The 19,821-nt window shown below is 43.2% G+C and overlaps 1 protein-coding gene across 38 annotated transcripts in view; it reads right to left on the bottom strand.

Annotated features, from left to right (window-relative positions):
- The window catches only part of ANKS1B (ankyrin repeat and sterile alpha motif domain containing 1B), a 1,028,517-nt gene that overhangs the window by 77,652 nt on the left and 931,044 nt on the right, over positions 1–19,821 (bottom strand). For 20 of the 38 annotated variants that reach the window (XM_023509216.1, XM_023509217.1, XM_012801222.2 and 17 more), the window contains 2 exons: positions 12,430–12,537; positions 10,248–10,427 (listed from right to left, as the gene is read on the bottom strand). The exons of 5 other annotated variants lie outside the window; for them this stretch is intronic. In XM_023509216.1, the coding sequence (XP_023364984.1) occupies positions 10,248–10,427; positions 12,430–12,537 (288 nt within the window). Of the gene's footprint in view, positions 1–10,247; positions 10,428–12,429; positions 12,538–19,821 lie in introns of those variants that run through there. 13 more of the 38 variants (XM_012801226.1, XM_023509231.1, XM_003783321.2 and 10 more) reach the window with 3 other exon arrangements.

Genomic DNA, 19,821 nt, shown 5'->3' with positions numbered 1-19,821 from the left:
TTATGCGTATGTAGGGTATAATGTGTTTTTTTTTTATACAATCTGATATGCTGGCTTTTTTAAGAAATGAGGTCTCTCTCTGGCTCAGGCTGGTCTCAAACCTGTGAGCTCAGGCGATCCACCCACGTAGGCCTCCCAGAGTGCTAGGATTACAGGCATGAGCCATCATGCTGGGCCTCTGAGATAAGCTTTTTAAGTGACATTACACAGCTGGGAAGATCACTGACATCCTGAGTGACAACCAAGTTTTAAAAAGGTCCCATTAGACTGGGATTATTGGATAAATAACCTGATAAGACCGTTCTATGTAGGAAAGAATACTGTAAATGTAAAACCCAGCTAAGCTGGGAGAGGAGGCGGGGCTGGCGGCCTGAAAAAGGCTGGAAGTTTTCACGAAGGAGAGCTCGGTGAGAGTGAGCAGTGCGCTGTTCACATGAACATCTGCAGAGCAGTCCTGCGCAGGGTTGGGGACTCAGGAAGCTGTGTGGCCACCATGACACTGGCAAGGAGATTCACAGGGTTAGGACAGTGAGGGGAAGGGAGAAAACTGTCCTGAGTCTTCAAGAACTCTTCTCAGCAAAAGGGATCCGATTTATTCTTTGTTATTTCAGGAGATAGCAGGAACCAGGTAGGAGTATTAGGAAGGCTTATTTCACTTCAATACATGTAAATGGCAAAAGTTGTATCAATTACAATTTTTCCAATGAGGGGGCTGCTTCCCAAAGAAGGAGCCAGCTAGGCAGTGCCTGTGGCTCAAAGGAGTAGGGCGCTGGCCCCATATGCCAGAGGTGGCAGGTTCAAACCCAGCCCTGGCCAAAAAAAAAGGAGCCAGCTTTCCAGTGGCAAGTTTATGCAGAAGCTTGTGACTATCTATTAAGGTTGTCTGAGAAAGGAACAGGGCAGCTAGATACATTTCTAGGCCCCCCTTTCCCCTAAAATTCTCTACTTGTCATTAATAGTACTATTAGTTCTCTGGAACCCTGAGTACAACGGGCTGTCGATTTGGGTATTCATGGGGTGGGGGAGGCAGGGTCCTGGAACTAATACTCTGTGGGTACCACGGGATGACTGTTCACAAGAATCATCTAGCTATGAATGTCAAACCGCGTTCAAATAGAGACACACACAGAGAGGGGGGTCACGTCATTTCCCAGCGGTTTACTTTCACGTGAAGCAATTACTTACTATCTCTGATTTGTAAAGTATGCAAAATTTGATGTCAAGAGCAAAGGATTTTCTTTCCATACAATGTCTACCCTTACTACCTTAGAGACTTAATTCTCCCTAACCTTGCATTTACGTAAGGCGTTCGATATTAGCAGTTGAATTTTTCAAGAACTCCAAACATTGCACTGGAGCCTTCGGGGGCTTTAGAATTTCTAAATTCTAAATGTTATATCTGCTGGTACCTGGTTTGCAGAGACAACCTGGGGTGCTCACCAACACGGTACTTCACGTGCAGGCTGTGAAGCTAGACTAGACCACTTCCATTAGAATCTGGGCTCCACTCCCTTCTATCTGTGTATCTTAGGCAAGATACATTTCTAGGCCCCCCTTTCCCCTAAAATTCTCTATGTGTCATTAACAGTACTATTAGCTCTCTGGAACCCTGAGTACAACGGGCTGTCGATTGACAGAAACTCCCCAAGCCTCAGTTTCCTCCTTATAAAGTCGTGCTACCCAGTGTTGGTTCTGTCACTGAACTACCAGATAGATCTATTATTCCAAGCAGTTCATTTCCCTAAAAAGCTTCAGACCATCCCAGTGTGTGTCCAGGCTGGTACAATCTGGTGCCCTGTGATTTAATGGTGCTTCTAACTTTATGTATAATAATTTGGTCAACAGTATTTACAAAGTACTTATTATAGAGGCATATAAAAATGACTAATGAAGAGTCAGGTCTTGCCCCCATACAGCCAAAGTATACTTTACCAAAAGAGAAGCAAATATTTTTAAATGAAATATAATTCCATATTTTAAAATATATTAAACACCCTTTACATTTTTTATTTATTTTTTATTTTGGGGGGACAGAGTCTCAAGCTGTCACCCTGGGTATAGTGCCATGGCATCATAGCTCATAGCAACCTCCAACTCTCAGGTTCAAGCAATACTCTCTTGACTCAGGCTCCTGAGTAGCTGGGACTACAGGTGCCCACTACAATGTGCTCAGGCTGGATTTGAACTCATGAGCCAGTTAAAAACGGCTTTGCTGGCATCAGCCTCCCAGAGTGCTAGAATTATAGGTGTGAACCACCATGCCTGGTGCAGAGATGAGATTTTCAAAACTCTGATCTTATCATATCATATCTGGCATTCTAAAAAAGCTCATCAGTCTAAGTAGGAAAAAAAAATGAATTGATAATCCTCTGATACAACAATTTTCCATCAGACCATCTCAGAACTCAGAAGTCAAAGAGGGTTCATCCAGGCTCTCACTATCACCATTTCTGCCAGCTTAGAAACCAGTCCCACTTCTGGGAACTACAGCCTGGCCGTCCATGGGAGGAGCTCCTTTCTCACCCTTCAGTCCGCATGGTTCAGACGGGACCTATGCCTGACTAGTCTTACCCACACACACAAACACAAACACACTAGCGCCCACACACCCCTTTGTGATGAGCTCAGGGAAGGTACAACCTACCCAAGCTGGGCTGATCTAAACTGATGGGCTGATCAGTCATGGAACTTTATTTTTGGAACTCTTAGAAAGATTCTTTTCCTCATAGGTTCAAGTTTAATAGGGATTGGGTTTGAAACTCTTCACGTGATGAGAACTCAGCCTGCTGGGGAAATAGCCAACACAGGAGAGCCAAGCCAAGACATGGGGGGCCTGAGGGTGAGGCCACCCAGGAGCCCTGGGGTCTGGCACCACCCAGACATGGCAGGGAAGTGATGCAAACACATGGCCTTTTCTGCGTAGCCATCTTGAGCTGAATTTCTGTTGTTTACACGCATCCAGAAGAGTCCTTACTGTTACGTTACTTCCGTCATATTACAGCATTCACTGGGGCTGGACCCACATAATCAACCCTATTTCCTCCAGACATCAGAAAACTTTACTTATTACTTATTAATTTATTTTTACCATTGAAAAAAGAAAAGAAAGAAGGAGAATGAGAATAAGAGAACTCTCCTACCCTTGACGATTTAGCAAGGTCAGATTCTAACAGCCAAAACTGACCTGTGGACCCAAGAACTGGACTGAATATAATGAGAAACATTCCAAAAATTTAACAAGTGGAAAAATAGCCTGCTGTGCCTCTTTGTGGACAAGCTGCTCAATGTCAACAAGCCTAAGGCACTACTAAAATATCACAAGGTCAATTCCACCGAAATAGGGTTTGTATGTATTGTCAAATTTTCTTATTCAGTTGAACTTGGAAACTTTTCTATTGATGGGTTTTGTTTTTTTTTTTTAACCCATGGTCTGGTTTTAATTGGAAACAGTCCCCCTGGTTAAGCACCACCACAGGGAGGGAAGGTGGTGCTATCAGAGTTTCTCTAGCAAAGCGACCGGAGGTGTCAGGTCTGACCAGGGTCTGTCAGGACAAACTCCAGTTAATCCACCTCCTGGATGGACTTGAGAGGGAACACAAGAATCTAGCCTTGTAAGGTGAGTATTAGAACCCACAAAAGAATCCATCGGCGTGATTCTCCCACTTCTTCCAGTTATCATTTTTTTAAGACCAAAAGCATAGGATACGTCAGATGGTAATGGTACTGGAGTTAGTGCTCCCTGAAAGGCACTGATCATACTGGAATATCTGACCACAAAATTACTGCAGGCACAACAGCAGGGTATATTCTGAGAAGAGACATCTAACCAACCATGTTAATAAACAAGACGTGCAACACATCAGATTTAAATTCCAAGTGCAAAAGCACCATTTCCACTCTGGCTTTGATCACACATGGACGGCTGTTGGTCTGGAGTTCTTGGCAGGAAGCAGTGCACAGGCATCAGCAACTCTCCACATTATCTCTGAAGCTCGTGTGTCAGCCTGTCAACTTGACAGGCTGTCAGATGGGGAGCTCCTGATGGAAAAGCTTACCCAGTTGACTCTTTAACCTTCTTTTCTGGTTATATATTATCTGTCTGTGCTTAAGTATCTGGAGATGCTCCTTGGACCTCCATGGGAGAAAATTCTGAAATCATGGACAGGCAGAGCCTTTCTGAGAAGCAGCTATGTGAAGAAAATCTAAATTAAAAACTAGCCTCTAGTGGATGGATATTAAATGAAATCTGATATGATACAGTAATAAGAAAACTCACTTAGGAAAATAAAAACACTTTAGTTAATGTAGTTCCTTTCACCATAGTTGTGGTTGTGCTATTTTCTGAAGACTGATTCTGTAAATTCCTGTGTTGCCAGAGCAGTGGGTAAAATTTCTAAGAACAACAGGCCTACTTTCACAGGAAAAGTATAAAAAGATAAATTATCATCTTTCTTCGAGATATGGCGAAGTATTTGCTTCACGGCTTTCTGGAGTATCCATGCTTCTCTAGCTAACAATTTGGTGTACTGTATATTTCAATCAAATTCTAAATTTCACTTAAAGGAAAAAAGATCCCTTCCTTGTCACTTAATGTTTTATCTAACCATGTTACAATAATAGCATGTTATTATTACAAGATACCCTTTGCTATGTACTTTGTGACATGAACTGGCCGGAAGGGTTCCATTTACCTGCATTCCCTGGCTTTGAGATCATTTCACCGATTTCTCTGCCTCATGATACGTGCTCCTTGGCAGACTGTGCATTTACACATTTAAAATACTAAAGAAAAAAATTCCAATTCCATTTTCAATATACATTCTAAGCGTGGATAACAATGGAACAAAAAGATGGTCTTTATAGGGTACAAACACCACCTGACCACCCCCTTCTTAATATCCTCTTTGACCTACAATGAACCAGGGACCTATGACTTAGGGACCGACAGGTGATGTATCTGAATTGATGGTCATATCCTCTTTTGACACAGGGCTTTACGGTTTAGAACGTGCTTTTACATTTTATCTGATGTACACAAACCTGCGGATCAGGCATTATCCACATGTTAAAGACACTGAAGTCCAGAGATATCATATGACGTGGTATTAGAATCCCAACTAAGGAAGTTGTGAAGGAAACAGCATCCACTAAGGAAGAGACACCACAGTTAAGAACTCCTCTGTCCACAGAGTAAAACCCGCACTGACATACAACACTTCCCACAAACATGGGGGAAAGCACAGAGTTCTGCCCAGATTCTCCGCTAAAAGAATCAACAAATGTGGGCAGCGCCTGTGGCTCAAAGGAGTAGGGTGCCGGCCCCATATAATGGAGGTGACGGGTTCAAACCTCTATGGTTTATCTTACAAGGGTACAAGTGAATCTTTCTAAAAGCAGAGTATGAATGTCTTAATAACTAAGAAAATGACATGAAGGCTACGTTAACCAGTTTGATGAGAGTATTTCAAATTGCATATGAAAACACCACACGGTACCCCATGATCGCACTAATGTACACGGCTATGATTTAATTAAAAAAAAAAAAGATCAACAAATAACCACGGAATGATAGTTTTGCATTTAGGGTCATGATGATAACCATGAGCTGATTCAGTAAGTTTCGACTAAACTGCTCATAGTTTTATCCTCTGCTTGCCTGCGGGAGTGTAATCTATTGTACATAAAGTACGTTAGCATGTGTGGAATTGTCACTAAAATCATTTTAGTACAGAGGCAGCCCACAGGGCAGAGGGGGTTATATAGAAACCAGGGTTTGGTCAGGCTGACCAGGGCTTGAGTCCCAGCCCTGTGAGGCTGAGCACGTGTCCACCTGGGCTTCCTCACATGGACACACACGATCCCAGGCATGGACCTGGCCAGGCAGGGTTTCCATCTGGCTCAGTTTTTTTATTTCCCTTCCTTTCATCAAAAGAACAAACATTTGTAGAACTAATATAACATGTAAAGTGCTTTCAAAGAAGGAGTAATTGATTTAGTCATACTTATTAAGTAATACTGTTTACATAGAAAAAGTTAGACTTCAACTGAATTCACTTTCTAATGATACAAAAATAATTGAGAAAAAACCTCTTTAATGCCAACAGATTGCCCCAAGTAATTTTTTTTAATTTAACTGTAAGCACTTAAAACATAAAGACTTCTACCTTATACATTTTTATCACTATTAATTAAGCTAAAGTTGTACAAAGACGGATGTGCCTTTCTCTTACAGTTGAGGCAGTATTTCACATTTTGTGAAATTCATTTTTTCCTTATATATTTCTATAAATGGAAGACTTCTATATATGGCTCTGACTTTTGGCATTTGGAAACCATTCTTCTTTTTCTGAAGTTTGGAGAATGTGGCCCCTGGAGCCTTACTGACTCCATCATTCTCTTCGATCATTCATGGTAAGAATACTTCGACTATTCCTAAGTATTGCTTAAGAAAACCTCTAAAGATTGCAATTGGGCTCTAAATACTGAAAATATTTTCCTTCTTCTAATACGTTTTCCATATTTATATTTACTGTCTCACTTGCACAGAACTCAGAGTTAAAAGCTGATCTGCCATGTGCTACACGCACATTGACTAACAGTGTGTAACACACCTTGTTTGTGCTAAAAGGAGATAACTTTGATACTTTAAAAGCACTGTGCCCTTAACTATATAATCATATAAATGTGAGTGCAACCTGTATTAATTAGGGGTATGAAAAGGTGAGAGTGTCTCAGAACTTTTGGACTAATGAGTCCAATTTAGAACTACAGGCTAGAGAACTATGTTTTCAGCACTATAGGAAACCCATAGTTTAAATGTGTTTACGGGATTACATTCAGTTAGTGCTGAACTCAGTTTTGTTTCTTAGGTATTCATTTAAGACAATTTGATGCCAGAATGTTGCTTACATCAGAATAAAAACAAATAATAGCCAAAAATATTTGCAAATCCCCTGCATTCCAAGAGAGATATTTTATTCTTTTTTTTCTTTTTGAGATAGAGTCTCACTCTGTCCCCTTGGGTAGAGTGTCATGGCATCATAGCTCTCAACAACCTCAAACTCTTGGGCTCAAGAGATCCTCTTGCCTTAGCGTCCCCAATAGCTGGGACTATAGGAATGTGCACCACGCCTGGCTAGTTTGGTGCCACCACGCTTGGCTAGTTTGGTTTTTTTTTTTTTTGCCTATTTTTAGTAGAGACAGGAAGGGTCTCACTGTTGCTCAGGCTGGTCTTGAACTCCTGAGCTCAAGCAATCCACCTGCCTCAGCCTCCCAGAGTGCTAGGACTACAGGCATGAGCCACCACACCTAGCCTCAAGACAGATATCTTAAATATTAGTTCAAATTGAAAACAAACAATTAAACACCACTCTAGTGTAATATGTTAAATAACAAATTGAATAGGTGGCATGAACATAAAATTAGGTTCAATGTAACTTTAAACATTGATTTTCCAAGTTGAACACTTGCAAACATCTGTTGAGCAGACCTTGGGAAGGCAAGACTCCCATGAATTACTGTAGCCACCAAGAACTTAAGGGTTCTGGCCTGAGGCTAGAATTCCAAATCACTCTAGCAGGGGTTCAGCTGAACTTGAAGGAGAACATGAATCCGTCCTGGTGATTTTCTCTCAGCTGTATTCTCCTGCTTTTAACAGGTAAGAAAGCAGGCCTGAAGGTGGACTTGTGTGTGCTAGTGGAAACAGACACTGGTTAGGCAAGCATTAAGCAAGCTATAGTAAGGCTCTTAGGAGAAACCTCTTGGGAAAGAGCTGTAGGCACTGAGCTGAAGGTTTGAAGGAAGTATAACTATCTGCTAGCTTACAGGAATTTTAATTGCTAATTCAAGTCTTTAGGGAGACTCAACTTGATTGGCTAAACACATAATTTTACGGGAAGAAGAAACAGTTTAGAGAGAGATGACAGGTTGTTAAAAAAAAAAAGGAAAAGGATTTTAAAAATTATTATAGTAAATAACCAAGTTATAAAAGGAAGAACAAGAAAAAAAAAAAAAACCCCAGCAATTGAGTGGCTGAATGGTGGACAGTCACATCTTATGTCTAACTGTTTAATAACAAAACAACAAAGCGTTTCATATTTTGACAGGGTAAGTGCTGAAATGGCACTAGTTTTAAGAGGTCTGCATTCATTTCTCCACGATTTTGGGCCTTGCCAAATGAGGGAACATTCTAGAAACAAAAAACTGCAATTAACACAACCCAAAGGGCTGCAGTCCCAGAATCCCTTTTTCTTATTGATCAGATTCCTGTAGTGCCATCTCCTATTTTCTCTGCTGTAAAAGTTCCGTATTGAACAGCAGGATTTGAGGAAGCTTCTAATGAAGTCCTGGTTGCTGATGGAGCCCGTGTCTCCATCAGTGATAGCAGCATTGTTAGTGCCCTGAGATCATTGTTAGTGGCCCACGGGAGGTGAATCAGTGTATTCACGCTGAAACTCTGTGACTCACCACTTCCCATCAACTTGCCTATCTTCTGCTTCGGGTTTTTTTCTCTCTCAGCCGGATAAAAGTCCATTCAGTTTTCTCAAAACAAGGTAATTCCCGAAAGGGATGAGTTTCTGATTGGAGTGACAGGAAAAAGATCTGGCCTATTTAAAGGGTATGACTGCCCCCGTGTATAAATCTCAGAAAGTAAGGGAGCAATCTTGCTAGATTACCTCTGAGTGCTCACACATATGCTGAAGAGTAATTAATTCCGCGGGAACAAACCTGCACTACGTGGAGAAATTGCATAAACTGTATGAGCCGCCGAGACTGGTAATTTTGTTACTGAAGTTGACACTGTCAATAATAGCTAAGGCTCATTACAGATCTATCATCCCTTATCCAGGGAGGAGAAGGATTCAGAAAAGACCCCGTTTAGATGGATACCTAAAGACCGTGGGGTCCAAAGTTAAAACAAACAAAATGCCGCCGCTCGAGAAATCTAACCACGTACGTGATCTATAAATACTAACAAATATCAGGAAATAAATGAACAGCTTGGGGGAGAAAATCTTTCAGACTCTCTATGTAAAAGAATGCCGGTGAAAACACTGATAAAGATTAAAAGACGAAATCTGTCAGAGAAAGGGAAATTCTTTTCGTGTTTCTCCTACATTTTCCATCTCCCTTCAATAAAAGATTCTCTGTAATCCCAACCTTGCCATTCCTTGCACAAAGGACCCTGAGAAGAATTGACTATCGAGGGAGCTGAGAGGGGACGTGATAACCCAGGGCCTCTCTCTCTAAGGCATTTGCAGGCAGACTCGCCACGGTTTCTAGAACGTTCTTCTTTACATTTAATCTTTCATGAGCTGCAGCACAGAATGTTTACCAAAGGCTTTAAAAACAAAACCTCACCCAACAGCTGAGGAAAATATTTAACAACCGAGGCAAAGCCATTGCAGTCACATTTTCACCTCGAGATTCTCATCTTAGGTGTGGGAGAGAGAGAAACTTTTTCTGATGTTCAGACTCCTGCACGTCAGTCTGAACCTAGAACAAGGATGAAAAGCGTTGATTCTGATTTTTGGATTCAGAAATCCACATCTGTGAATCTCGAGGCCGAAGGCAGGGCTGGCTGCCCATCAGAATGTGCTTTGTGAATAGCGCCCACTGTTTGGGTAGGGCCGACTCGGGTATCTGAGCTGCGATCTGAGGATAGTCTAGCTGTGAACCTCCATACCCAAGCCTGGGAAGGCCTGAATGTGACGGATCTCTCATTTATTTGTGTCCGGTAGCATCCCCGTTTTCAGTTACTCCAAATGATGATACGGGAAGATGCAACTCGTCCCAGTAGAGCAATTCTACACACACGTGTAAACTTGGGGGGGAGGGTGTTAATATTACACAGCATTAATCCTTCCCCCTCCACCCCTAGCTCTCCCCTATTATCCAATCCATTTATGTGTTACCATCGAGACCTGTTAGTTTTCATTTTCATTATGACTCGATTTGGACACAGCATTATCCCCTGTAGGGCAGAGACCTTTTGGGTGCAAGGAGATCAGACGTGATTTCTTTAGGAAGAATGAATAACAAGGACACGTGTATGCAATCCATTCCCAGAAATGTCTATTTCGGTCTCAACCAAACGAGCAAGGAATAAAAAAGCCCCAGAGTGAAATGGTGAGGTGTCAGTTCGGGGTGGATGGGAAGCGCCCATCGGAAGCTACTTTTCAGTGTTAGAGTGGGTTACCTGATAGGGGTGAAAGGCACACACATCACAGAGGCTTATAACACCTTACCTGAGCCATCTGCCTCTCCAGTTTTGATCGGGGAATATCATCAAAGTAGTTCTCATTTCTTCTCCTCCTTGCATCGCCCTGCATGATAATGTGAGGAACGTCTAGGGAGCCACCAGTGGTGTAAGTGCTTTGGCTAAGTGATGGAGACAACTGAGGAGGAGTGTGATTACCACTGGGTTCCTGAATGGAAATACATCATGAAATAAATACCATGTTCTGCCGCTAGCCTTTGGTTTCAAAATCGCGAAATATTGACAAGACAGACTGTGGGGGATGGGGAGTCCTTTTGGAATCAACTGCCCAGGACCGGGGGACGTCCCACCATTTTTATTAAGGGCATGTTCTAGTCTGGATTTTTTCCCCCCTCATTATTTCAGGTCAAAGGTTTGAAGTATAATTAGGTTCTATCTTCTTAAAACTAGCATACTGGATGGTCTCAGGAAGGATGTGGACACCCCTGATGTCATCACATGTGTTCTCACATATACAAGGGAAGGAACTGGACTTTTGCGTAGGTGAAGTGTCCTCACCTTGGATGTGAAGAGAAAGCTAAAATGGGCCCTGGTGGGTCTTGATCCTCCACCAAAGAGGCGTCTGAACAATAGGACTGGGAAGAGGACACAGCATGGCGACACAGCATGTCACACGCACAGACCGCAGAGCAGGGCACAGAATGACAGAGGATGCTTTCAAAGACAACTCCAGCTGAGGGGAATGGGGCACAGACAGCTGAGCTCTGGTGTTTGAAGTGAGATGAGGGTTGGGATCATGGGGGGTCCCTAGGCCACTTCTCTAGATGTTCTGGACCTTCTAGGACAGAATTAGGTCCTACCCTTTTTCTTGAGAATCTCTGTCCTTGATCTCGCTTTTGTTCCCCTAAATCTCTTCTGGGGAGCCGGAGAGAGAGGTCCAGAAGGGGAAGGGAAGGAAAAGGAGTGAGTGGCAGGAAATTACTCCTTTAAAGGGTCATTTTAGGGTGATGCACGTAACCCCAAGGGTGCCTGCGACTTCCTTTCCTTCCGTGTAGCAAAATGAAGGCAAAACGAGAAAGGCTTTCTAACTTCATTTTTTTTTTTTTCCAATTTAGTAGAAGCTCCCCTTCTTAAGAGGGAAGAGTTTCCGTTTCTACTCTCATCACTCCCAAAGCCTTCCCGGAGCATCCAAATATCCCAGCCTATCCCAGTTATCCCTGAGATCAATTTTCCTCCTGGAGCCAATTCTCCTGCATTCCCTGAAATCTTGGAGTATCTTCTCCTCCAAAGCCAAATCACACAGAGAATCGTAATAGCTCCTCCCCTGCCCCAGCCTCTGCTGTCCTGATGGTGGCTATGTCGTTTGCGGAGGTCACTGGTAAGGCATGCGGCTGCGCTGCATCATTTTGTTGTGTGTAGCCATGTCTGAGTGTGTGCTGTGTTCCTCATTTACTATTGATAACTTCTCTGACACTTGCAGAAAGGAAATCGGGAGAAAGACGGGCTGAAGTGAGCAGAGTGGGAATTCTGCAACTTTCCAGGGAGATCGCAGCTTTTGGATGAACTTTAGAAACGTTCTCACAAGGTTCAATGTCATTGCCATTTTGCCTGGAAACCACCTCTCTTCCTTCCTCCCTGCCCGTTCCTTCCTGCCTTCCTTTCTTTTCTGTTTTATTTCTCTCTCCCTTCCAGGGTTCCTTTCCAGTTTTCTGCCCTGTAATCCTAAAACACAGCAGGTAGACATAAAAAGTGTATTAGGTCAAGTTTTAGATGTCCCTGTTCTTAATTTTTAAAGAGGGCAAAGGTGGACAGTTTTCCACTTCTTGGAAAACAGAAGGCCCTAAGGTTAATTTTAAATTGATCTTTTACTTAACTGTGGTCCCTGATCGATTTTCTTTCTGTGGGTTTGAGGAGTCTGACAGAAAACTCATTTCCACTCTCCTGGCGTAAATGGGCGTGTGGAGTGGGCTGTGAGGGAGTGGCTCTTTAAAGGTGGTGGTTTGTCAGACTGAATTCCATTCTAGATGGCTATCTAGGGCTCAAAATTATGTTTAATCAATTGAGAAAAACAAACCTTGTTGTATCAAACACAACCCAAAGGGAGATGGTTTTTTTATATACATGAGCTACGGAAACAGCCCGGACTCCCTGGTCCCTTGCTTTTCATTGCACAAAAGAATCCTTGAGAGTAAGACGAACTTGGCACTTACCCTGAGGGTGATGGACCGAGGGGGCTTCTGCGGGGGATCCTCGTGCAGCCTGTCTCCCAGAGATGCCAAAATACGTTTCCTGTGGCCAATCAAATTGATTTTTAAAACCTGAAACAACATATATGTGGGTTAAATATTTCATTTTGAGAAAATACAGTTTTTATATGTCCTAAAACATGAGGGGTAAAAAGAGCTTCATGCAAATTTCCCCCTGGGCCAAGAGAGATGTGGTATGAAATCAGTGTGGCCCCCGAGTCCAGAGAAACTGGAGCAGTAGTGGCCAAGTCCAGAGTGGCAAAGCAGTGAGGACACAACGGGGAGGCAGGACGGGTCCCTGCCACTCACGCTACCTGTGAGTCCCACTCCCCGCACAGCAGACCCAAGACCTTGCCCGAAGAGAAGGCAGCTCCTCTCACTAAGCAGCTGAGACCTCACAGAATAAAACCTGAGTTCTGGCCTGGCCTCAAGGCCCACCAGGGCAGCCACCGTCTCTCTACCTGTGTCCCCCGTCTCTCTGCCCTCCAGCCAGGGTCCTCAGTCACACAGGCTCCTCCGGGCCTTGAACACTCCACGCTCCTTCTTCCCTGTGCACCCCTAGCCCTCCCCAGGCATCTGCCTGGAATGCTGTCCCCAACCTCACCAGCCCTTGAGGTTTTCAAATAACCAGCGATTTCTTGGCCCACTCCAAACTTGTCTCCTCGGAGAGGCCTTCCTCCAGCTCCTCACTGAAAGACTTGTCCCCTCAACCTCTGTCCAGCTCTACCCTATGGTCCTCTTCTATCATGCTCTGAAAGAGCGTTGGGTCCAGATTTAGTGTTTGTGTACCACCCCGCCTCGGAGGAGGGCATCAGCATGTGGGTCTCACTGTTATCATCTAAAGGCCTAAATCGGTGCCCGAAATAATAAGGGCTTAAAATAAGACAGAAAGAATGTTAATAGATGACAATAGCCAAATTAGGGTTAGGACGAAGGGCTGCCTACCTGGGGTAGACTCAGAGCCTCCCCAGGATGGTGTCTGAGTCTGACAGTGCTGCAAACACACTGGCAGGAGAGATGACAAAGAGCACGAGGATCGCACAGACCCTGGGTCCCCAGCCCCATCCTGGGGCTTCACAAACGCTCCCCCTTTCCATCTTCCCAACATCTCTATCTGGAAGGGGATTTTCTTGCTTCAGATGAGGAAATGGACATTCAGAGTGGTTAAGTCACTTACCCAAAGAGCCAATAGGTAGTAGCTCTGGGATTTGAGTCAGATTTGCCTGACTCCAAACCTTGTTTCCTCCCCAGTATCCCCTGCAATGTTTAGGTATATCTCCAAATCCATCATATGATGAATTCATTCATAAAAAATGAATCTATCCCTTTCCTGCCCATGGATAGTCCCAGGATGTAACAAGTCTTTTAGAGTAACTAGTTTCTAAAGTAGTTACCCATTGTGTAAAATTTTTTCTCCTCTTTTTTCAAGTTTTAAGGGACAGGGGTGGGCATTTCTTTGGCACACATCTCCTGTGGTCTTGAATTTTTTTTTTGCAATTTTTAGCCAGGGCTGGGTTTGAACCTGCTACCTCCAGTATATGGGGCCAGCGCCCTACTCCTTTGAGCCACAGGCGTCACCCCTGTTGCCTTGAATTTTTATGTCCCTATTTGTCTGTCTCTTGGCCTTTCAGCCTAGGTTGACTTAGATTTTAATCTCTCTCTACGTTCTATTCCTTTTACATCCAGTCTCCGAACCAGGCCTGCTACTGCTGCTGCTGGTACTCGGTGTTAACCAGGGTGAACGGCTCCATCCTCAGAGCCCTGCGATTTTACAAACCCTCATCTCCCCAGGCTGATGAACCCTAATCTTCCCAAGTTTGTTTTCATAAAGCAGTGCCTCCTTCGCACAGATTGCTTTTGTTGACATTCTCTGGACCTTCCTACCCTATAACAACTGCCTACGGTTTGCTGGGAAAAATAAAATGGCTCGCGATCTTTCAGGTATAAGTGAACCAAAGCTTTTAAGCAGGATACTGTTTGCAGCTCTTAATCCTCTTGTGAAAATGTCCTTTCTAAGCACACCTGGTTGCTGGCTGGCCTTTCTGCTGCAGTAGGAATTACGGGGGACAAAAGTATACACTGACTTGTAAAGCCCTTTAATTTTGTTACAGCTGATAATTCAAAGCCCTTTCATCTAGGAAGGACGGTTTGAATTCTTTTCCCCTAAATTCCTTATTTTCCGGTTGTCCGTGCAGAAGCCCATCTGCTATCTTCTGCCCACTCGCACAGCCCCGTGTTATCTTTCTGCATTTATATTAACCAGCTTGGCACTCTGCTACCTGGAAGAGCTTAGCAGTTTCTGCAAATCTGGAAATTTCACTACGGACGCCGTTCAGATGATTTATAAACATGCTAAGTAAGTGTGGCCCCACTGCTGATTATTTGCAAGCAGCATTATTTACACGCTCCATAAAAACGTCCTTATATTATTGCATTGTTTCTTTTTTATTTTAAGCATCGAGATCAAAGAATTCCCCCAGCAAAAATGCAACAATAACCTTTTCAGAGGTATTTTGCAAGTCTAAATACACTACGTTTTCTTATTCTTTTATTCTCATTCTCAATTACGTTGCCAAAGGCTTCTATTGGATATAAATTCCTCCCATAAACTCCCCACTGCCTCTGTCCCAGCAGGTAATTGGATCTGATGCTGCTGGTGCCACCTTGGGCCCCCGAATCCTGCTAGGAAATGTTTTTATATAGTAGTAAAGGCACTCAATTATTCTGACAAATAACTGACACTAAATAACCAATAACTATGATAGAATTGAGTAGGCGTAACCTTCCCTGTTGCTTTTGTTTTTTTTCTCCCGCAGCTGAGTTTGGGGCAAGTTACCGGATCCCTCCTGATCTCAGTTTTCTCCCCTAAAAAGTGACCGCATTAATGCTAATGTCAAATGTCATCAGGAAGAGGAAGAGTAAAATTGTGAGAATCACCAGCACAGCGCCTGGCACACAGAGGAAGCAAGCTTTGAAGTGTGACTATTCCAGCACAGAAATTCTGACCCAGAAGGACTTGGACTTAGTTATTTTCATACAGTTAATCTCATCCAACAAATGCAATGGGACTTTGCGTGAAGGGATATACCTAACCTTGGAAAAGCCCTCACTGAAGCAATTTCTCCTGGTAGGACTGTGTCTGATTTCTAGTTATTAGTTTGATACTAAACCCAATTGAAAAGACCATGCTCTCCTCCCAACCACACTGCTTAGTCTCTAGTAGGGGGTCAGCTGTGCTCCTTTACGCTAGAGCCCATGTTTGCCTCCTCCACAGAGCTGCCCAGAGCAGGTGAGTGGTTGGTTAGAGAGAGAACAAATGAACACAGAATGATGACTCCCGTGAAGACACTTGGGTACCTCTCCTTATTTATTAGAAATGAGTCTCTATCACTGAAGATACTGATGATAACTACGATGTATTGAACATTTCCTATATTCTAGTTCTATGTTCCAGCTGTGCTAGAGACTGTGCCAAGTGCATGTGTATAAAGATCTCATGTAATCCTCACAGTAACATCATCAGTCCCACTTTGGAGATGGAAAATCTGATGCTCAGAAACACTGAGTAACTCACCTAAGGTCATATGACTAACAGGTATCGTGGCTGAGATGGACACCCAATTTTAACCTGCCCTTCACTCTCACTGTGCCCTTCTCACTGCTCCTAACCTCTATGCTTTGGCCTTAGCTACACTACTGTTTAGGACTCAGGCGTCCTCAAACTATGGCCCACGGGCCACATGCGGCTGCTGAGGACATTTATCTGGCCCACCAGGTGTTTTTGCTGCCGCTGCCTATCCTGCTTAGCAGCCAACTCATCCCGGGGCCTGCAGTCCGGCCCTCCAACAGTCTGAGGGACAGTGAACTGGCCCCCTGTTTAAAAAGTTTGAGGACCCCTGATTATGTCATTAGATGCCCCGTGTGATGGTGCTTCTTGAGTTATCATGTTTCACACATTAATATGGGGTCTCGACCACCCGAACACACTGAAATGATTCCGTGTTGGACAAGGCTCCTAGCAGTGTTACAGCTATAGACAAAAAGGGAAGGTCGCTCACAGAATGGCCTGTGAAATGCATCTTCAGATCAAGGATGGTTAACTCCCCTCTAAGGTTCAATCCAAGTTGGCTGACTATGAAGTGGTAGAGAAGGTGACGTTTGGTTTCCAAATACCCGAGTCCACAAAGAGAAATCCAACTGGTGAGATGATATTCCAAAGAAAGACAGTTGTCGTGGAAAAGTCAAATCTGAGGGCAAGTGGGTTTGCCTTGAGTGAGAACAGCTTAGTATCTGCTCATCTGTATAAGCAGACAGGGTTCCTGAAGGAGCGGAATTGTATTGCTCCAGGTACCATGATTGATGATCGGTCTGCAAAGCTTTATTTTTCAAAAAACTAGAGTCATGGGTAGAATGGTACTGTGGTTGAGCAGAATTCTGTGAGCTTTCATTACGGCTGGGTGAAAGTTAACAGTATGGACAAGGAATCCAATGGGAGTACAACATAAAGCAATGGTACTATGCTGGAGATTTAATTATTCTAAGCTATCGAGGCACTATAGTTCAATTAAAAAACAACACTGAGTTTCTGCCAAAAATTATTCAGAGATTTAAAAGGAGAAACTCATGTAAAGGAGCTTACAATATGGGAGAGATTTGGCACAAATAACTACTTTGTCATGCCACTAAGAAAAAATTGTTATTCACGTAAGCATAAGAATGTGGTTACAATTGCTGAGTTCCAGTAGATAAAAAATAAAAGTTATTGCATGTTCTCTTAATGGTTCTCTTTATGATCATCACAAGAAAAATGTGGATCAAAGGCAAGGAATGTTGTGGAAACAACACAGGGCTTGCCCACCTTGGTATCCATTAGTCAGAGAAGTAGCTGCCTCCAGAAATTTCCTTCAGTATCAACTGAAGAGGACAATTCCCGAAACTCTATTACAGATCCCGGCAATAGGAGAGTAACTGTGCTAGATGACAGTGCTATAATATTTTGTCACTGCCATTTACGTTTGTGGGTTTAGCTATGAAAATTCGGCCAGACAATACGATGACATTAACCTTGCTGAATAGCTTACATCACAATACGTGTCACAGCAATGATGAAAGTGTATACTTAGATTTCATTGTAAATGCAATAAACATTAAACGTGTTTAAACTTAATGCGCTATAGATTTAAACACGTTTAATTAAAACATAATGTAAATCAAGCATTTTTCTTTATCTGCTTTAAAAAAATTAAGCAATACTACCGCTTTTCCATTTTTGATATTTCATAAAATACAGAAAAACAAATAGAGACTAAGTAATCCATGTGCTATTAACATTTAGGTATACTTCCTTCTATTTTTTTCCCCATGAATATGTTTTGTGGTGGTCATATTGCAAGTACAATTTTTTTTTTTTGCCCTGGCTAGAGTGCCTTGGTGTCATAGCTCACAGCGATCTCCAAATCTTGGGCTGAAGCAATTCTCTTGCCTCAGCCTCCCAAGCAGCTGGGACTACAGGCACCTGCTACAATGCTATTTTTTGGTTGCAGTTGTCATTGTTGTCTTAGCAGGCCCGGGCTGGGTTTGAACCCCTCTAGCCTTGGTGTATGTGGCTGGTGCCCTACCCACTGAGCTACGGGCACCACCCTAAGTACAATGTTTACTTTGATTTTTTTTTTTTCACTTAATATTAAAGCTAGAGAATTTTTCTACATATATAATTCTCAGCAGATGTTTTACATTTACTACATATTACATTATTGTTTCATAAAAGTATGTCATAATTCATTAGCCCCTTACTGCTAAAAATACAGCTTGTGCTCCTTTCTGGATATCATACATCCCACATGCTTAAAAAATTCTACTACCTTATTATTTTTATTTTCATTGCCATGTTTGCACAGACACGATATGAAAACTTCATGAACAAATGGCAAGAACACACTAGTCATGAAGGAAGCTCAGGTAGCGACAGTCTATCTGCACGTTCTGCATGAAATCTCAGTCCAGTTATTGCTGGGCAGGCCAGCTCCTCCAGGGAAAACCACAAATCTCCATAATGTTCCTGGGTGTCACATTTTGCGTTTGTTGTGTTTGGAGTTCAGATTTGGCTGACAGATGTGAAATAGCTCATGGAGCCAGAATTCTCCAGAGATGAGCCTGTGCAATGCTGGGCACACGGACCAGTCCAGCTATCACTCCCAGGGGACTGCATCCTTTTTTATTTCTGGATTTTTAGCTGGGAGGAGGAAACAGTCATACTGCTTTTGGGACCTCCCTTCCATGTTTTAGGGGGCGCACATGTCATTCCCCTTTTCGTTTCTAGATTTTTTCCAGCTAAAGAGAGCAGCTCCCATGCAAATCTACAGAGCACACCTGGCTTCAAAATGGCTGCCTCCAACAAAACCGCAAGAGTTCTGAGCTGTTCTGATGCCTTTTTGTTTTGAGATGGAATCTCACTCCATTGCCCTGGGTAAAGTGCTGCAGCATCATAGCTCACAGCAACCTCAAACTGTTGGGCTCAAGTGATCCTCTAGCTGCAGCCTCCCAAGTAGCTGGGACTACAGGCACCCACCACCATGCCAACCCAGTTTTACGACAGTCTCACTTTTGCTCGGGCCGGTCTTGATCCCCTGAGCTCAGGCAATCTACTTGCCCTGGCTTCCCGGAGTGCTGGGATTATAGGCATTAAGCCACTGCGCTTGGCCTTGTTCTGATATTCTTAAATGCTGAGGATGGAGTTGAGGTGGAAGTTTATCTGCTTTGTTCTCATCTGCAGAGCTAAAATTGCAATTAAATGTGAAAGGCTCCCAGCCCCGCAAACCTGGTAATCATTGCTGAACTCTTTCCTTCCATCTGAGAGCATCAAGGCACATGTACCTGTATCATCATTTCTCAACACCCACAATCTCAGAAATCCTCTTTTGAACTTGCATCTGATTTTTGACTGTAACATTTCTCTCTCCTTTCTCACACTGCAGTAATCCAGGTCTAGCATGGGATGGTGGATAAAAGGACTTCAGAGGCAGAAAGTCATGACATTTGGTTCTTCCCTGGCTCTTCTTCCAACTAAGCGATCTTTGACATCTTTGAGTTGTGATATAGAAAGGACAATAATAATCTTATTCAACAAACATTTACTGGACGTCTTTCATGTATGACCACCATGTTATGCAATTTGTGAGCCACCAAGAACAAAAAATATTCAGACTCTAGGGCTGCAGTCCCCAACCTCTGGGCTGTGGACCTTTACCAGTCCATAGCCTATTAGGAACAGGGCTGCATGCCAGAGGTGGCAGTGAGCCAGTGAGGAAGCTTCATCTGTATTTACAGCCACTCCCCATCACTTGCATCACTGCCTGA

This window comes from Otolemur garnettii, unplaced genomic scaffold (assembly GCF_000181295.1).
Source record: "Otolemur garnettii isolate 467f Iridium unplaced genomic scaffold, OtoGar3 scaffold00007, whole genome shotgun sequence".
Lineage (NCBI taxonomy): Eukaryota > Metazoa > Chordata > Mammalia > Primates > Galagidae > Otolemur > Otolemur garnettii.
This window is presented reverse-complemented; position numbering and strand designations above follow the sequence as displayed.